This window comes from Cloeon dipterum, chromosome 4 (assembly GCF_949628265.1).
Source record: "Cloeon dipterum chromosome 4, ieCloDipt1.1, whole genome shotgun sequence".
Taxonomy (NCBI): Eukaryota; Metazoa; Arthropoda; class Insecta; order Ephemeroptera; family Baetidae; genus Cloeon; species Cloeon dipterum.
Window position 1 is genome coordinate 2,379,657 of NC_088789.1, and position 18,941 is coordinate 2,398,597.

The 18,941-nt window shown below is 38.9% G+C and overlaps 5 protein-coding genes and 1 non-coding gene across 7 annotated transcripts; 2 read left to right on the forward strand and 4 right to left on the reverse strand.

The window, feature by feature from the left end:
- Nucleotides 1-889: 889 nt before the first annotated feature.
- Nucleotides 890-5,567, reverse strand: Atg5 (autophagy protein 5). The gene is made up of 6 exons (XM_065488946.1): nucleotides 5,316-5,567; nucleotides 3,911-3,996; nucleotides 3,733-3,852; nucleotides 1,877-2,001; nucleotides 1,617-1,826; nucleotides 890-1,548 (listed from the first exon to the last, which is right to left on the reverse strand). Exons 1-6 carry the CDS (start codon nucleotides 5,469-5,471, stop codon nucleotides 1,436-1,438), a joined length of 810 nt encoding a protein of 269 aa, XP_065345018.1. The 5' UTR covers nucleotides 5,472-5,567; the 3' UTR covers nucleotides 890-1,435.
- A 433-nt stretch (nucleotides 5,568-6,000) lies between these two features.
- Nucleotides 6,001-6,082, reverse strand: TRNAS-GCU (transfer RNA serine (anticodon GCU)). The gene has a single exon. It is a non-coding gene; the product is annotated as a tRNA-Ser (tRNA).
- A 299-nt stretch (nucleotides 6,083-6,381) lies between these two features.
- LOC135944245 (osteopontin-like) lies at nucleotides 6,382-7,832 on the reverse strand. The gene is made up of 6 exons (XM_065491064.1): nucleotides 7,530-7,832; nucleotides 7,210-7,344; nucleotides 6,961-7,109; nucleotides 6,831-6,894; nucleotides 6,714-6,768; nucleotides 6,382-6,646 (listed from the first exon to the last, which is right to left on the reverse strand). Exons 1-6 carry the CDS (start codon nucleotides 7,648-7,650, stop codon nucleotides 6,409-6,411), a joined length of 762 nt encoding a protein of 253 aa, XP_065347136.1. The 5' UTR covers nucleotides 7,651-7,832; the 3' UTR covers nucleotides 6,382-6,408.
- A 150-nt stretch (nucleotides 7,833-7,982) lies between these two features.
- Nucleotides 7,983-9,332, forward strand: LOC135944242 (deoxynucleotidyltransferase terminal-interacting protein 2). The gene is made up of 6 exons (XM_065491061.1): nucleotides 7,983-8,208; nucleotides 8,330-8,410; nucleotides 8,464-8,518; nucleotides 8,581-8,806; nucleotides 8,862-9,026; nucleotides 9,083-9,332. Exons 1-6 carry the CDS (start codon nucleotides 8,100-8,102, stop codon nucleotides 9,287-9,289), a joined length of 843 nt encoding a protein of 280 aa, XP_065347133.1. The 5' UTR covers nucleotides 7,983-8,099; the 3' UTR covers nucleotides 9,290-9,332.
- Nucleotides 9,333-10,663: 1,331 nt separating this feature from the next.
- On the reverse strand, nucleotides 10,664-12,237 carry LOC135944241 (dentin sialophosphoprotein-like). The gene is made up of 6 exons (XM_065491060.1): nucleotides 11,815-12,237; nucleotides 11,497-11,673; nucleotides 11,269-11,396; nucleotides 11,149-11,206; nucleotides 11,031-11,085; nucleotides 10,664-10,965 (listed from the first exon to the last, which is right to left on the reverse strand). The coding sequence occupies exons 1-6, from the start codon at nucleotides 12,026-12,028 to the stop codon at nucleotides 10,698-10,700; spliced, it is 900 nt and encodes a 299-aa protein (XP_065347132.1). The 5' UTR covers nucleotides 12,029-12,237; the 3' UTR covers nucleotides 10,664-10,697.
- A 132-nt stretch (nucleotides 12,238-12,369) lies between these two features.
- On the forward strand, nucleotides 12,370-18,826 carry LOC135944239 (SRSF protein kinase 3-like). Of its 2 annotated transcripts, XM_065491058.1 has the most exons (8): nucleotides 12,370-12,677; nucleotides 12,957-13,859; nucleotides 13,926-14,038; nucleotides 14,710-14,916; nucleotides 14,972-15,079; nucleotides 15,751-16,156; nucleotides 16,703-16,905; nucleotides 17,165-18,826. In XM_065491058.1, the coding sequence occupies exons 1-6, from the start codon at nucleotides 12,461-12,463 to the stop codon at nucleotides 16,102-16,104; spliced, it is 1,902 nt and encodes a 633-aa protein (XP_065347130.1). In that variant the 5' UTR covers nucleotides 12,370-12,460; the 3' UTR covers nucleotides 16,105-16,156; nucleotides 16,703-16,905; nucleotides 17,165-18,826. The 2 variants fall into 2 exon arrangements, with proteins under 2 accessions (XP_065347130.1, XP_065347129.1); XM_065491057.1 differs by having other exon boundaries at nucleotides 16,703-18,826.
- Nucleotides 18,827-18,941: the final 115 nt, after the last annotated feature.

The following is an 18,941-nucleotide window of genomic DNA, read 5'->3' on the forward strand; positions in this document are numbered from 1 at the left end:
CAAGCTAGACACACTGCACGTACTCACTTTTTCGCGCACTCATCATTATTGGTAAAGTAATTTGTGCTATTAACCATGCTCGCGATAATTTGGTTGACAGGGCGATTATGGATGGTAATTCAAGCCGGCCGCACATCGAGGGTGGACCCATTGTTGTTTGCTGAATGATTTCAACACAAAAGACTGCCGGACGCGCATGGACTACAAGTGTCCAGACGTCACAGACCCACTCAACGATCCTCAAGAAAAAGTTGTCCAGCGATACCGAGACACCGCGGTCACTATTTATACGGTATATATATTTATGCGCACGTGGTGTTACATAACATCCTGAATTCAAGCTGTGTTTTTTTTCTTCATAAATATAGTATCAAACTTTTTTTATCGCGCTTATTTACTTGGGTGTGTGGTGGCGGATTAAAATAATTTTACTGAAAGCGCAGAGGAATTTTTTCAACAGGAGAACCGTCATTGCTCACAGCAAGCAATGGCGGAGCAATTAGATAAAAATTTGCCAAATAACCAAAGCTCCAAAGCTTTAAAAGATAAATGACTGTTCTGTGTAAATGAGGAAGCAAATTTACTTTTAACTTTCTAGGTAAATATTACTCATTATGCATTATTAAAATGATTTATATTTTAACTAGCAATTAATTCAAGCTTCTTTTAAGGAATGGAAGTTACAAAATAAAGAAGAAACACGATACCTGCATTTTGGAACAAGGCGAACTAAGACTTATTCAAATCATGGAAATGCAGCTGTGAAATGTAAGGCCGAAACCAAACTTTGCAAGACTCAAGAGAAACATTCATGCTCTCTGTTGTAATATAAAATAATTTAGCACAGACTTGAAACTGTTTTTGTACACGAATAACACAGTACGAAGAGTTTGTATTATAATAACATATTCGTTTTATTTTGTAGATTGAACAATATCTTTCTGCATTTTTCAGTGAAGGGAAGGTGGACGCAAATCAGATGCCTGGGGCCGCAATACATTTTTCATTTTTCCCCTTTAGCTTGAAAGAAAAGGTTGGTTCACTACCCTAGCATCATGTTTCTAGCTTTCGAACAAGCGTCAGAAAATATAAATTGGCAGTCGAACAGTAAAACATTTCAGCAGCAGACACCTGACCCGATCCCTTATTTAGTTTAGGTTTTACAAGGTGTTTAAGAATATATTATATTATATAAAGTCATGTGGATACATCAAGTCCAAAAATGAGCAACAAAAGTCAGCACAACTGAACGCAAGTCAGGCGGTCCAAATTCAGCAGCTTCTCGAATAAGTCGTGTACGTGTAATTAAAAGTTATCTTGATCACAATGCCACCAACACAGAAGCATCTTTCTCGCTGTACGGACTTGATCGTATGCAAACACAGAAGCAATTAACACTTAAAAGCTGGAGTTTTGGTGGGAAATTTGTTGCGCCTCAAATGGAATGCAAGCTGAGGTGAAGAAAATTGTCTGGGTGGCTGAGGTGTTCACTCAACCACTGCAGAGGAGTGTCCCACGAAGGTTCTACTCCCTGGATTATCACTTTGACTGCAACACATAAATTGGCAATTTTTATTTATTATTTAATAATTCATTAAAGGGCTGATTTTACTCACGCGAATTTTCATCATCACTCGGCAGCAAAAAGTGAATCAGGTCACCCAATGTTTTTTGGCAATCAGGTTCTTCGAAAGGTTTCACTAATCTCTGCAATGGCAAACTGAACTGGTCCCCTTTGTGACATCGGTACGGTATGTGCTTAAATCCCTCATTCCTGTTGCAATCCATAAGCTTTTTGTTGATCGACCAAAATTGATCAAATTTATCTGAAGGAAAAGAAATTAGACATTTTAACAGAAATCATATTTTCATCTACCGTTTTGCAGCCCCTGCCACAGTTGATAGTGTTCCTTTTTCTGCATTGCCGTTGCTACGTGCGTGCGATGCTTTAGAACGTCTGCTTCTTTGATACACGACATGAAATGGGACTCGACGACATCTCTGCAGCACCGAAAAATCAGAACTAAATATTTAGAAATCATTGGTAATTGACACAAATCTTTTTCTCAGTTAATTTGTACATTTGGAAAATGAAAAGTTGGCGAGATATTCATTAAAAATGTGCTATGATAAATTAAATTGAGCAGTTCTCCGTGAATTTGGAGGTCGACTGGACGAAATATTAAGACGTGTAAATTTTTAGGTGAAATTCCAGGTTTAAAGCTCGGGAATACAGGCGTTTCCTGTTTTTTCGTTATTTTCAAAATCCCCAAAAATAAAAATCTGTGAATGAAAGGTGAAACAAATTTTTTCTTAAAAAAATAAAAATTTATTGATTTGTTTTTGCTTTTAATAACATTTTATTAAATTGTAAGAATAAAATAATTTATTTTAAAGACTGTGTTTTCAAAACAAAAGGATATTTTCATAAATTAAAGTTTTCAAAATTTTAACCATTTTTCAAATCACGTCAGCATCAATGGCTACCACAATTATTTCAGGGACCGGCATCAGGATTGTCATTAAACAATTTCAGCTTTTAATTTGAGTTTTACAGTGGCGAAAACCTATGAAAAGACACCAAGTTCGATAAAATTGGAAAATTCCGAAATTTTGGAAATTTTGTATCTCAGGGTCAGATCCTGAAGGTCGATTTCGACCTTCCTAGGTCAACGCTAGTTGTTTCTAAGCAAATTAAAAGCGAAAAAATATACTTGAAGAGCGAGAGGCGATCTCTCTGCTCATAGGCCACGCGCGGTCGAGCGGCCTTGAGCTGATTTTTAAATTTTAAAACTTAAAATTCGAAAAAAACTATCGCGTTTGCACCTATGAAACTTGGTCTGCTTGTGCAGAATTTTACGGGACTAAATTTTAGCCCTGAACCCTGAAAAAAAATCGAAAAGGTGATTTTGACCTTCAACCTGCGAATTTTTTGTCAGTTGTAAAGTTGTTCAGGATAAAAAACTGGGTTGGACAGAGAAAATTTCAAGGTGATATCTAAACGCAGCCAAGAGTTAAGATTTTCGGGGATATTAGAGATAACGAAAAATAGCGAACGCCCGTATTCCCGAGCTATTATCCAGGAACTACACCATTAACTATCCGTGTTTCTTAAAAATTTGAACGCCATAAAATCGACGTCCAAATTCGCAGAACTGCTCATTTACATTGTAGTTCAGCCACCCCCACCTATAACCACCCCCAACCTTGAGTGTTTACAACACGATTTCTCTTTATTTCGGGTCATAAATTTGTGAAGCTAAATGTCACCACCGCTCAAAAATGCCCTCCCGCTATTCTTGAGCAGTATTTCATAATTTTAAGTGTTTTGTGATCATCATGTTCAACTTCTCATTTCCATATTAATAAAAAAAATCTTTTAACACTAATTTAATTTATAGCGATTTTCCACAGATGTACTACGACGACTACTATTTGATTTATTGATTTTCTACTAGCTTTGTTTTCTTTTAATTAATTTTGACTATGTTGCATAAATGGGATGCTTGCCGTTGAACGCACAATTAGGTTCCTCTTGCTGAGTTTTTTTAAATAATTATTTTGAACCTATATCAAGTTGTGATTAACCAAATTTAAAATTCATTTGTTAAATCTTATGCTGCACAAGCAGTATTTTTTACTGCTGAAGCAACAACAAGATAAGCAGTTCCAATCAATATTTATCAAACTGGATATATTATTATCTATGCCTTTCCAATGATATATCATTACCTGGAGGGACACTTCAACAGTTCTTTTTCAGGGAATCTATCAAACCGCACAGTAATGTTCCACGGAAGAGTAGCATCGGCTCCGAGCAGACTGTCGAATAGCACCCCGATTGGATATTGCCTGGGGAATAGCATAGAATTTAAGACGAGCACAGCATGAACTTGACGTTTTCGCATACCATTTCAAAGGAGTGCCATTGTAGTCGAGCCACATCTCGGCCTCCTGTTTCTCAGGGTGCGCATGTTTGATGAAGTGTCGCTTCACCTAAAAATTCAATGCAGAAAGATTAAAATGACACCTGCCAAACTATATCCATTCATGCACAAAAAGTTTCACTTTCCCACCCCCTGCTGGAGTTGACGTTTTTTTGTGCTACCCCTCACAAAGAGGGTGCAACAAGGAAAAGAAAAGAGGCTTACAGCACAACACCTAAATTGGACCTTGAAGCAATTTTAAAGCGTGTTAACTTAATAGAGATGCAGTTTTGACAGCAGTTCCGCTTTCCCATAATAAAGTTAACTTTTTAAAGCAAAGATTGATAGGTCTTGAAAATAATTTAAAAGGACAACGAACAAAATGCAGAAGTGTAAACAGTGAGGAGTGAGGACAGAAAAATAGGAAAAATGTCTATGCTTGAATTTGAGCTTCGAAAAGATCAAACAAATGCATGAGGATTTCGTGACAAAAGAGGAGGATTATCCTTTTGAGCCTTTGCTTATGTAAACAAATCCCTAGAGTTATGAGCAAACAATAAATAGAAATAAACAGAATTCCGGATTGTTCCCGAAAAAACTAAAATTTCTGGAACAGGACGAGACAGGAATTTTAATTTTTGATTTCCGAACGTGATTTAAAATAGTTCCAACTCAAATATTCCGGAAATTTTGACAGGAAAACACAGGATTTGTTTTTTCCGGAACATGACAGTGCAGGGACATAAAAACTTTTCCGGAATTCTCTTTGCTATGAGCTCAATAACACCGACAATCGCCAAATTTAATCGGACCAGAGTGACCGCAGAGGAGCTTTCTGTATTGAGGTATTTTATTCAAGACTTTGCCCCTAAAAACGCTGGAAAGGTGCGAAAACCAGCAAGTGGCGCCTCTCAGCCCGTTGAGGATAACAACCACCTTTTTCCACCTCTGCAATCGGGCAGCCAGTTTTTATGTAGATCCTCGAAATGCTCAAATATCCTTGACACGCCTGAAAATGCAAAAAAATGCGAGCAAACAGGCTGGTTGTAATTATATATTGCAAAAATGTGTAAATTTTGCCGCCTACTTTCAGTTTCCCACGCGATTAACACACGAGCCAATTTATATTTTTTTCGGAAAGCTAGAAACATTAAAATTTAATATTTTCCGTTTACCGCGTCTATGTTGCTTTTCTTTTCTTGTTATCAATAGTGTACTTTCGTACATACATATTATTTTCCACATTGCTCACTAATAACAAAACGACTTTCTTTAGAACGAAGAGTTAGAATTGCGATGATTATTAAATTTATTTGCACTTTGCACTGCCAGCAGGAAACAAAAGATCTGCATGCATAATGGGAGCTGGTTTATTTTGCTGATTATCACCTTCTCTGTGACTAGAGGAAAATATGAGAGTCTTGGCACCATCAGATAGAAAGGGTCTGGCGTCTGAAGGTCCTGAAGTTCCTCTTCAGCCAGCGTGAAGCAGACTGGCAACTTGCCTTCCCAAACCTGCCGGAGGACTTCGCGGTCACTTGCCATGTCTCGATGTGTCGGCGTCGGCCACCGTTCGACAACAATTCTCGCTGCAGTTCAGCTTTCACGGCCGACCATCGTCGTATCGCAGTGCACCGGGCGTCTCTGTCTTTGTAAACAACGACCATATGATCGGACTAGACATGGCCAAATAAAAATCGATTTTTAATATCGATATTTTTTCTGACGATATTTATCGATTTTTATCGATGTTTTTTTTGGCTTAACATAGGTTATATAGGACGATATTTTAACATCGATATTTTTTCAGACGATATATATCGATTTATATCGATAGTCAAAAACATTTGGTGATGTCTAGATCGGACCGCCAGCGCCAGCGCTGTTAACTCCTGCGATAGCGCACTCCACCTCACAGCGGAATCGTTAAGCTCTATGGCAAAAATTAGTCATTCTGGTACCCTAATGGCTGCACCAATGTACGTGTGAAAATTCGAACACAAAGGAATACATAATGTTTCGATTTGTTAAATGAGAAAAAAATAAAAAAATATTTTTAACGAAAGCAAAAATGCGACGAGGATGGGATTCGAACCCACGCGTGCAGAGCACATTGGATTAGCAGTCCAACGCCTTAACCACTCGGCCACCTCGTCGTTGTTGAAATCGGAGGGGGAGTAAATTGTATTAGTATTCAAACTGACGTGGGCAGCCCATGCATAAAGCCATTCTACTTTGAACTACATGGAAAACAATCTAAAAATTTCTCTTCCATCTACATCAAATTACTTGTTCACAGAAAATAAGGTCCCCTCAACTTGTTTAGCATCTCTTGATTTTTTCGAGGCATCTAAGTGCTGTATTATTTTGCATTTAAAACTCTTGAAAATTTTATTTTATTCAAAGAATTAGCATTGAATATTGTTAAAATCTCACTAAATTAAACAAAAGAAGCTTTTCAGTGTTTAATAAATAGGAAACATTATTTATTGCTTTTTCTCTTTACACGCTTTGAGTATCTGTGAGCCCTTGAGTTATACTGTTGATTCTCTCCCACGATTTCCTTGTATTTTTGTTTGCTTTTGTGTTGGAATTCGGCACCAGTTAGCAACTCATCAACCATGGTTCTCTTTCGCTCTTTCTTTCGAATGCGAGAGCTCTTAGTAGCAAGAAGCACGTCCACGGCGTTCAGTCTTTCCTCTTGAAGGGAAGCATTGGCGCTAGATAAGGAAAATCATAACAATTAATTACTCAGCTCATATTACAATAATATTTATTGTATCTTACTTTTTCCTAGCTCCTTCGGAAAAAAGTTTCAGTCTCCTTTCCTCTTTTACTGACTCTGGTTAAAATAAAAAATGACCAATTAAAACCATTTTTACAACACAGTAAATTTCAGTCAACCTTTTTCATCCGGTGAATCCCAGTTTGGTTCAATTCCAATCTCCACTTCACCTTTTAAGAGCCCCTGAAAGATAATAAAAATTATTTAACAATAGCATATGTGTTCTGATTTGAATTTTAATAATTTAACCTTAGCTCTGGCCTCTAGTTTGTCTATCTCAGAGTTGTCATCAACTCCATCTTTATCCTCCGGATTAATATTTTCTTTGGCATCGTAGAAGTCATCATCACTCCGGTAAATATCTGAATCGCCACTGTCATCCACAAGGTTTGGATGTACTGATAAAATAAATATTAGAACACAGTACTTTTAAGTTTAAAAAGATTCAAACAAATTTTTAAAATAACTATGAATAGTGACAAAGCTCACAACCCGCACCTTGATCAATTTCCTCACACTCGTCATCGGCATCAAAATCAGGGCTGGCTGGGCTTTCTAGTTCCTCGGACTCGTGGTCAGCATCATTTTTCCAGCTAACCACTAAATCACACTCGTCCTCATTGATTTGATCATCTGATAAAATACAATACATATTAGAATGCAGTTTTTTTAAGTTATAAAATAATTCGATCAAATTTTTAAAACATAATAACTATGGAACTTTCCATTATTTTGAACTATGAAATTAATTTTTAAATATGCTTTCCAAGAGGTTGACAACTATGAATATGTAGTGGTAAAGCTTAAAACCTGCACACCTTGATCAAGTTCGCCACTCTCTGACGCTTCAAAGCTGGTGTCGATGACCAATCTGTCCTCGTTTTGTGAGAATTCCGCATCGCTTCCCTCACAATCAGTGTCAATTTCAAAACGATCCATTTCTTACTTTCCTCTTCAAAATTAAATAGGATTTGAAGTTATTTCGATTTGAATGATGTGAATGATACTGATATCTACACGTGATGTGTGTGACTGTGTGTGCGCATGGAGATGGAAGATGGAATGTGTTACAAATACAAAAAATACGAAACAGCAATGGGAAGAATGGGCGGATCCGCGGATGGCTGTCGGCTTCATTCAGAATTGCCAACTTAATTTGAGCGAGCATATTGGATGATGCGGGCAGATTAAAAATATACTCCTTCAAAATATGTTGGCAAAACTGAATGAAGCCTACAGCTATCATCGCCATTGGCCATTGCGGCCATTGCTGCTCCACAACACATTCCATGCGCACACACAGTCACACACACACCACGTGAAGATATCAGTATCATTCAAATCGAACTAACTTCGAATCCTATTTAATTTTGAAGAGGAATTAAGAAATGGATCTTTTTGAAATTGACACTGAGGGAAGCGAATTCTCACAAAACGAGGACAGACTGGTCATCGACACCAGCTTTGAAGCGTCAGAGAATGGCGAAGTTGATCAAGGTGCGGTTTGTAAGCTTTGTTACTATGTGTATCCATAGTTAGTTATTACGTATTTTAAAAATTTGATCGAATCATTTCTTAACTTAAATTACTGTGTTCTAATAGTTAATTATTTTATCAGATGATCAAAACAAAGGTGATGACAGTACTTCAGAGGTTGTCAGGCATGATGATGGCGACGACGATTCATCCGATGAAGAAGGTTTGATTGAAATTTACTGTGTAGTAAAAGTTGTTAATTTTTTTTTTAACCAGAGTCGGTAAAAGTTGGAAGTAGACTGAAACTTTTTTCTGAAGGAGCTAAGAATACGTAAGATACAACAAATATTTTATTATGAGCTGAGCAATTAACTGTCATGATTTTCCTTATAGAGCTAAAGCTAGTCATAAGAAAAATGACTTCTGTGATGGGTACCTCAACTTTGATATGGACGCCTTTGGTGAGTCAAGCGCCACTGTTACCCTTCAAAAGGAAAGACTGAATGCCGTGGACGAGCTTCTTGCTACTAAGAGCATAGCACACCAGCCTGGCTTCAATCAGCTGCACTGTCTGCCACATAGCGACCTTTCAAAGAAGAAGGCTCGTCAGTTGCGAAAGGTGAACGCACGAATTAATTGTAGCACAATATGCATACTAAATGTCTAAAATTTAGATCGAGCGAGAAAAAACAAAAGGTGACCAGTGGTTCAACATGCCAGCGACTGAGGTCACCGAGGAAGTCAGGCGAGACTTGGAAGTGCTGCAAATGCGCTCTGTGTTGGATCCCAAGACTTTTTACAAGAAGAACGACCTTAAAGTTCTTCCTAAATACTTCCAGGTAATTTATCTACGATAAATTTTGAAGAAGTGTCAAACTAACTTCATTAATTTCAGGTTGGCCGCATTGTCGATAATGCAGCTGATTTCTATCACTCTCGCATTCCAAAGAAAGAGCGAAAGAGAACCATGGTCGATGAGTTGCTAGCTGATGCCGAATTCCAACACAAAAGCAAACAAAAATACAAGGAAATCGTGGCAGAGAAGCAACAGTATAACTCAAGGGCTCACAAACATTCAAAGCGTTTAAAGAGGAAGAAGTGATGGAAGTAATAAAGACAAGTTTCCTATTTATTTAACACTGAAATGCTCCTTTTCTTTAATTTAGTAAGATTTTAACAATATTCAACGCAAATTTCAAATCTGAACAAACCAAATGAGAAAATATAAAATTTTCATGGGTTTTTAAGAGGAATGATGGTGAATTTTCCCGCAAAATCCTTTGAAATACATACAGATTGGGTCCTAAGAATCATGTACAGTTAAAAAATACACAGGCAGCACTGAATTTTCGAGAAAGTTAGCAATGTTTTAAATGGAGAATTCTCGGAGGAGTTGTGCAATGGCGATTTTTACTGAAATTCCGCATTTCCCCCGAAAATATACTCTGGTTGTCAGATAGATCTCGGTCAGAGGATTCAGGATTCCAAATCATGCCAGTAAACACAATCTAGCAACTGTAAATTACGGAGAAAATTGGCAAAAACAATCTGATTGGTCAGCGCCCAGCGCTGCTGGCCAACAGAGGGGGCGTTTCACGCTGTCGCTTCTGGTTGTATTACAGAAGGCAGCCGGCGCGCAACTTAACTTCACTCAATTATCATTTTCATTATAAAAAAATGGAAATTTTCGCACGTGATAAACAATGAATCTGTCCTTGAAGATCGATGAAAAAATCTTTGTATTATACGCAATCTCTGATAGCCATAAAGGGTTCGATTTTGCCTCTCTGATAATCATAGAAATAATAAAACTGAAAAATATATTTTATCTGAGATGATTCTTGATAAATTAACTTAATTTTGGGTATTTTATTTTTTCCGAAAAATTTTAAACGTTCTTTTATAGCCAGCTGAAATTTTAGGCGAATTTTTTGCGAAAATAATAAATTTGAGAAAATTTTGCTGAGTTGGGGGAAAACTGGAAATTTAATCTCTGCTTTTTGAATTTAATCAGTTTTTGTCGCTACACTGTGATTCAGATATCATTTTATTTTTGTTTGTGAAATGGTGAATTTTAATGATGCCAAACACAGACCTCTTTGAAAAATCTGCAAATTATTTTTAAAAAAATACAAGAACTTTCAAGACTCAAAAGTACTATTTTCATCTTCTCACTATTACTTTCATATCTTTTCTGATCCCGTAACCAATTAATTTCCATTGCTCAAAAAAGAGGGTGTAACCAGTAAAATTCCAAAAATTGGATTTTGAGGCACTTTTGGTCTGAATGACATGGAAAAATAGGTCATTTAGGATTAACTATACATGAAGTTCCATTTTTTTTTTTAAATAAAAAATCGCGAACGTTCCACTATTAAACCAAGGAAAAAATTTCATTTTCTCATTTTGATTTGTTCAAAGATTTGAAATTTGCGTTGGATATTGTTAAAATCTTATTAAATTAAACAAAAGAAGCTTTTCAGTGTTTAATAAATAGGAAACATTTATTGCTATTTTCGCTTTTTTCTCTTTACATGCTTTGAGTTATACTGTTGCTTCTCTGCCACGATTTCCTTGCGTTTTCGTTTTCTTTTGTGTCGGAGTTCGGCATCAGCTAGCAACTCATAAAGCATAATGTTTTCCCTTCGAATGAGAGAGATCCTAGCAGCAAGCAGTTTATTCTGGGTGGCGTACAGCATTTCAAGTGTAACAGTGGCGCTAGATTTGTCAAAAGCGTCCTTGTCACTGGTGTCATTTTTCTTCGGACTAGCTTTTGCTCTATAAGGAAAATCATGACAAATTATTGCTCAGCTCATATTAAAATAATATTTATTGTATCTTACTTTTTCCTAGCTGCTTTGAAAAATCGTGTCAGTATCTGTCCCACTTTTTCTGACTCTGGTTAAAATAAAAAATAAACGATTAAAACAACTTTTACCACACAGTAAATTTCAATCAAACCTTCTTCATCGGATGAATCCCTGTTCAGTTCACTTTCCACTTTGCATTTTATGGGCTCCTGAGAGATAATAAAAATTGTTAAACATTAGCATGTTCTGATTTGAATTTTAATAATTTAACCTCAATTTCGTCTTCCTCAGAGTTCTCATCGACATCGTCTTCAGATCCACTCATTCCCTCAGACTCGTCGTCACCATCATTATACCCGATAACCTCTGAATTACTGTCATCGTCAATGTTGAGATCATCTGATTCAATAAATATTAGAACACAGTCATTTTAAGTTAAAAAATAATTCAATCAAATTTTTAAAAATAACTGAATAGTGACAGAGCTCAAAACGCGCACCTTGACTAAATTCGTAGCCGCCATCACTATCCCTGATAGCCTCTGAATCACTATCCCATTCCTCAGAACTGGCCTCAGTTTCTTCTTCCGAGCTCTCAATAACTTCATCTTCAGTTTTATTATTTTCTTCGTTATTATTAAGATCACAATTACGCCAGTCATCATTGTTTCGATCATCTGATAAAATAAATATTAGAACAAAGTAATTTTAAGTTAAAAGATAATTCGATCAAATTTTTAAAATACATAACTATGAATAGTGACAAAGCTCACACTCACAACCCGCACCTAGATTCATTGCCTTATTGTTAGACTCACCGTAATAGGTCATAGACCTAGACTCTGATCCAATTTGATCCTCAGGATCAGGGCTTTCAGGGCTTTCTAGTTCCTCAGACTCATGGTCGGCATCATCACTCAACCCGCCATTGTCCGACGCTTCAAAACTGATGTCGATGACCAATCTGTCTTCTTCTAGAGAGATATCCGCCGTGCTTCCCTCATAATCATTGTCAATTTCAATAGGCAGCATTTTTCTTACTTTTTCTTAAAAATTATATAAAATTTGAAGTTATTTCGCTTTGAATGATACTGATATTTGCACGACGTGGTGTGTGTGCGCGCGATTGGAATGAATGACAATGTGTTAGCGTCATAGAGTATAGAGCAGCAATGGCTGTCGGCTTCATTCAGCATTGCCAATATAATTTGAGCGAGCAGATTTCAAAAAAATAATCGTGACTGTTTTATTTTGAGTTAATTAGAAAGGCAATTGAAATCCACGTTTACAGGTTTTTTTAAACCACATTTTCAGAAAGTTGTTTTCATCGAGATCACGCTGAATTACGCGCGAACGCTGTTACGTTGGCGATTGTGGAAGCTTCCTTCTCTCCCGGCAGCCATGATGAATTTCTAGAAGTGTTTCGCATGCGATTTTGTTGTTTTCCATTAATTTCTCTCGAAAATGAGTAGCAAAAACGACATTAATCGACGCGTGGCCGCCATACAAGCCAAGAAGAAGCGCCATCGAAATGGAAAGGCTGGTAAGGGCGGTGGGAAAAACCGGCCGAACGAAGAAAACAACACAAGCAGCAGGCACAAAGTCGGTGGTGGAATGAATCTAAACAACAGGGGCCGCGAATCGCTGATGGAAGAGGAGGAGGAGTGCGAGGAAATCTTGGGTAATATTGCATTTTGAATGCGTGCCAATGCTGGCGACAGTTGTCACCAGGCGCGGAATGACATGCAAATCGGTGTCGCGGCTCTCCTTATCAGGGGTCACGCCTTTCGAAAGAAAAAACGTCCGCGTTTTCACGAAGCGCGCGTGACCCACTAACCTGCCAGACAGAACCGTAGTCAGCGTTCTTTTATTTATCAATACGCTCGCGAAGTGACACCGCCGAGACCGGTGCTCGTTTTCACTTGTCCAATGACTAATCCTAGGATGCACAACTCCACAGGTTCCGACGACGACGAGCAGGAGGACCCGAAGGACTACGTCAAGGGCGGTTACCATCCAGTCAAAATCGGTGACCTCTTCCACCAACGGTACCATGTGGTGCGCAAGTTGGGCTGGGGCCACTTCAGTACGGTCTGGCTGTGCTGGGACATGCAAGCGAAGCGTTTCGTCGCGCTCAAAGTGGTCAAGAGCGCGTCGCACTACACGGAAACAGCGTTAGACGAGATCAAACTGCTCAAGTGCGTGCGCGAGGCCGATCCGAGCGACACGAAACGCGAGAAAACGGTCGCCTTGCTGGACGATTTCAAAATCACCGGTGTGAACGGGACACACGTGTGCATGGTGTTTGAGGTGTTGGGCGTGAACTTGTTGAAACTGATCATTCGCAGCAATTACCAAGGCATTCCGCTGAGCAACGTGAGGACCATCATTCGACAAGTGCTCCTCGGGCTGGATTACTTGCACGCCAAGTGCAAGATAATCCACACAGACATCAAGCCCGAGAACATTCTGCTCTGCGTCAGCGAGAACTACGTGCGGAAGCTGGCCGCCGAGGCGGCAAACTGGAGTAAGGCAGGCGTCAAGCTACCCGGCTCAGCGGTCAGCACGGCGCCCAAAGAGCTGCAGAATCCGGACCTGACCAAGATGACCCGCAACAAAAAGAAGAAAATGAAGCGCAAAGCCAAGAAGCACGCACAACTGCTCGAGCAGCAAATGCAGCAGCTTGAGGAGCTCGAGGTCAAGGGAGGTAACGTTTCCGACGACAATAGTGACATGGACGCTCAGGAGGCTGGGCAAGAGAACAATGTAGTCTCAAGTCCTGAAGAGTCCACAGTTGAATCTCCAAAGCAGGAGTTGAAGTCCATTAGCAAAACTAAACTGGAAAATAGGAAAAGCTTTGCAGGTTAGTTAATTCATAATTCATTCGGTGAGTGCGCATTGTCATGCTGAAATTTGGTGAACCAACCAGAAATGCCTCACGCTGAAATTAAGCCTGCTGGAACTGACGAGCTGCTGGACAACGGAACTCAGGACCAGGCGCTTAACAACGAGGGAGGAAATACTATTCCAGTCATTAACGAGGCAAGTTAGATCATTCATCTTAAAAACTGGGATGTTCTTTCCCCTGGACCTGAAGATTTAATATTAAAACTATGTTCGCAATTTAGATGATCCTAAATCCAGGCAGTTTTTGCTGGGTGTAAATTGGCTCTTTTAAAATCAGTTTTAATTTAAGGCTTAAATAGGTTGTTAACTACTGTAACACTATCAAGATTTTAATTTTCACAATTGAAGGTGGAGATGTGTTTTACACTTGAATTATTTTATTTTGTTAATTTCCTAAATTTAGTCTGCTTTGAACTGGTTAAAACCAGCTTGGCCGAAATAATTTTAAAAAGTCAGTTTTTTTTCAAACACATGGTTATTGATTGTATAAATCTTAATGTGGGCAGCTTGTTAATTTTTACCTTATTTTATTTTCAAGGCTTGTATTAAGCAACTTGAAATTAAAATAGTTAGCTTTTCACACGCTCCTTCCTTATCAAATAAGTTATAAATTGATTAATTAACTTTTGGGGCCAACCGGTTCAAATTAGAAAGTCGAAAGTCTAATTACTTGCATCTATTTCACTGACTGAAATTACTCGTCGTTAAAATTAAGTCTCGTAACGAACGGTTAGTCACAATTAGGCTCTCTTTGATGTATTTAAAATGTATTTTTAGTTAATGTAAGTTGCAATTAAAATTTAAAGGTGGATAATGAGCACCAAGACATCCTTGAAGCGTCAAATGACATGTCAACAGAGGAGGAGCAACGTGGTTCTGAGGAAAGCATTACAAACACAGGTTCAACAGAAGACAACCGCAGGCCACTGGTCGAGCCGAAACAGGGCGACCCAGTTCGCGAAATTTGTGAGATAGAGGTCAAAATCGCCGACTTAGGAAACGCGTGCTGGGTGGTGAGTCACTTCACTTCATTCTCATGAAGACTGAAATCCTGAAATCTAAATTAAGGACCACCATTTCACTGAGGACATCCAAACGCGCCAGTATCGTAGCTTAGAAGTCCTTCTAGGAGCTGGTTATGGCCCGCCTGCTGATCTCTGGAGCACAGCCTGCATGGTAAGCCACTTCGGAGTCCAGCCTCTTGAACCTTTTCATAAGGCGCCAAATGTCTTGGGGAAAGCGCGGAACTCTGATTTATTTATTGAAAATAGTATTTTATTGTCAATAATGTAAAACTGCTGTTTGATTTATATCTTGGATTGATGCAGGGTTGCATTTGGTTACCACCCAGTTTTTACCATTTAAATTGTACCAATTTCTTGCTCAAGGAATGCTAGAAATAAAATTTTTTCCATTTTTCCCCGTGAAAATCTTAAATTTGCTGTTGAAGTGGTCAAAATTTACTCTACCTTGCAGATTTTTTCGTTTAAATTGCCATTTGCTGCTTTAAAAAAATTCTCTGACAATGTTTCAAGTAGAGTTCATGAGCTAACAATTATTCAAAACCACTTTTTTACCACTGCACTGCATTTTTATTAAATAAAAATGCGGGTTTTTTGCAACCCTAAATTGATGACAATTTTTAAAATACGAAACATTAATATTTTCCCCTTGATAGACGTGCTTTGCTATCTTACATGATGATAAGAAACTTACATTATACCTCAAAACTACTGAAAATGTCTTGATGAAATCAAGTCTGTCCCTATCTGAAGCTACAAAGCTCCTTATGAATGATCAAAGTTAGCCTGAAAATTACTAACAAAACGTTAAAACTTTTTTCATAGGCGTTTGAGTTGGCCACTGGCGATTTCCTATTTGAGCCGCACTCTGGCGAGGACTACACGCGGGATGAGGACCACTTGGCGCACATCATAGAGTTACTGGGCGAAATTCCCAAAGAGATTGCCCTGTCGGGCAAGTACTCGCGCGACTACTTCAACAAGAAGGGCGAACTGAAGCACATAACTAAACTTAAGCCCTGGGGGCTCTACGAGGTTCTGACTGAAAAATACGATTGGGAAACCGGCTTGGCGCGCGCCTTTGCCGACTTCCTACTGCCCATGTTGACCTTCGACCCCAACCACCGAGCCACGGCAGCCGAATGTCTCAAACATCCGTGGATGCAAGCCGACTCCTGAGATGAGCTTTGCACACCCGTCCTTCTCAGCCATCGACGTCACTCTGAAACAGGTTGGTTGCTTCATTATTCTAGTTGTGGGGTCTTTTAAAAAATGAGATTCAAGGAAAGTTGAAGACAAAGTGTGAATTAAAGCTTTATTAAAGAGGAATGATAGAGAATTTCCCAGCAAATTTAAAACACAAAATTAGTCGTATTTTTAAATATAAAAAAACACTCATTCCACTTTAAACACTAGTGGTGTTCAACAGACATGATTAATGCTATAATGTATAATAATGGCACCGTTCCCTGCTTGTTATTACTTTGGCGGCTTGAGACAGGGCTAAAATTATAATTAAATTGTCTCCAGTAAATATTAATTCCCCACATACGCACTTATCACTTCAACTTGGAACATTGTTCTTGATCAATTTTCCTTGAATCTCATTTTGGAAGACAAAAGAGTTGCAAAAAATGATGACAAAACCAGAATTTACCTCAACATCTGAAATTAAGTGAAGAATTCATCTGTCCCTATCTGAGAGCTTAAAAGTCATCTTAAATAGCATGTAGTAATTAGCAAAGTGCCTCTGCTGACCACTGAATTGCTTTTGCAGCACTCCAATTGTCCCTGTCCCCGATTCCTCCCCACTCATCGCCCCTGCTGCTGCAAGGCATCAGACACGTGAGCAGCATGAGCAGTTCTCCGCCGCTGATGCCGCACGCCAGAATGCAGGACACCGTCAACTCCAGACTAGCTGGCCAGCTGTTTATATACACAAATAGCCCAGCGAAACCGCATATTTCATCTCTCACTCAGGTACTGAAGTGATTGGATGTTGGTTTATTTCTCAAAGTGGAGCTCACAATCAGCTGATCAGTGAAATTCTGTTCTGTGAACCAGTTTTTACTGTGTCAAACGAGAAGGACGCCACGTTGCTTACATTGTTACCCTCTAATGGTTTTGAAATGCTGCAGAAAAGAACTTGCGCTTTGACAGCTTTCAAAATAATCAGCTCCGGCTTTCATTTCTGACTCACAAGTGAACTGGTGTCAGGCTACAAGTGAACCTTTTTCAGGTTGGAAGGACGTAAGTGTGCACCACTGTAAGGAGGCGCCTTTCCTCGAGCAACTCAAGCGCATTGCAAGTTCTGCAAGTGACAATTAAATAAGTATAGTCTCCCCACGCCCATGTAAAGTTGCTGCTGTATTCCTTAATTTTGAGTTGAAAGTCGCCGACAATGGTCAGTGTTTTGCCACACGTACTCACTACACATACACTATAAAAGACATAAGATTTCGGTTTATGTGCGCATGCTGTTAGCCACTGTATGATTTAACGAGAGCACTTCTTGCGTTTTTTCTAATTTAAACCAATTTAATTATACTTGAAAACTAAGCGGCAGTTACTGAAAGGAAAAAACATTGAGAAGTTAGACTTGTTTCTTTGTTGCGTAGCCTGATTTGTGGATATTGCTGTCCCACACCACACTCTACCAATGCTTTGGCCAAGATACGTGAGTGTGCACACCTCCCGCAGGGGTCTAGCTGATCACGGGCCAGCTCTCTGCACTTAAATTGCCTTTTCAGCTTGACTCCACAGTGATAGAAAATTTCTCAAAGCCTAGAGAGTCTAAAGAGGGAGAACTCGGTGGCTCCAGACTAATTAACGCTTTTCGTTAGTGTACACTTGAGTTCTATTCTAGATGACTGGTTTTATTTTTAATAATTGTTATTTTTGCGCCTGTCTTGCTAATCTCCCTCTTTAGTCTGGCTAGGAGTAGCGCCCTTGTGCTGTGTTGTCGAAATACAAAAGAGATTTCAAAAAGTGGTTAGAAAGTCCTTGTAAGAATTATTTTGTGATCTCTACCCACTCGGGCATCGTCGGCAAGGTGGGGCAGTGCCATTTTTGAGTCTGCACTGCCCCGGCTGGCGCTGCGTCTAGAAAAATAAATACAAAATTTCCGCATTAAATGGAATCGCAAGTCGAAATATTGTGTACTACCCAAAATCAATCAATCAATCGATTCAGAACAAATGGTGTAAGGACAATTTGAAGCTGTGACTTTTGTACTAGCATGCCACAACTCAATTTTTACATCTGCCGAGAAGCTGAAGAAACACTCCCGCCAGTGCTTTATTGTTTTATCGACGAAACAAAGCTCAAACATTTTATACAAACGCGCCTAGCAATAAAACATAAATTAGAGCCTCTTTGACTTTGCTAAGTTGACAGGAAAAAAGAAATATGCGGAAGCCGCGCAAAGTGCAGAAGGTTTCCGTCTAAAATGTCCTTACACTGCGAACGCCAACCGGAAAAAAAATGAAAATGATTGCTATTATCACGAACCTGCACACAAAATCTGACCTAGCAGCCAATTGTCCCCCTCGTGTCAGCTGTAAGAGATAAGTCTTAAAACAAGTGATAATAAGTATTATTCGCAAGTGGGTATTTATAATGGAGAACGTTGTTGTAAAGCGACACCTCTGTATCAACCGATCAATCAATCCACTATGTACGTACACCCTTGTAGGATCACAATTTTGACGTATCGGCCGGCGAGGAGTCGCATGGCACGCTGAGCTGGCTGCAATCTCACCTCCAGCCACCGTCTCGTTTGAAGGCACAAGCCGCGTTTCAGAGCAAACGGACGTGAGAAAAGTTGTATCTTGATTAAGGAGAAATATTTGTTCCATGCGTAAATGATTGATGAATAAATTATAAGCTGGATAAACCTCAACCTCAATGTTTGCATTTAACTGTACAAACCATCACTTTTTATTCTGTGAATATCACTCAAAGGCATGAATGGATCCCCGCCTCTCTATTAAAAAAATTGAAATAAATCCCGAATG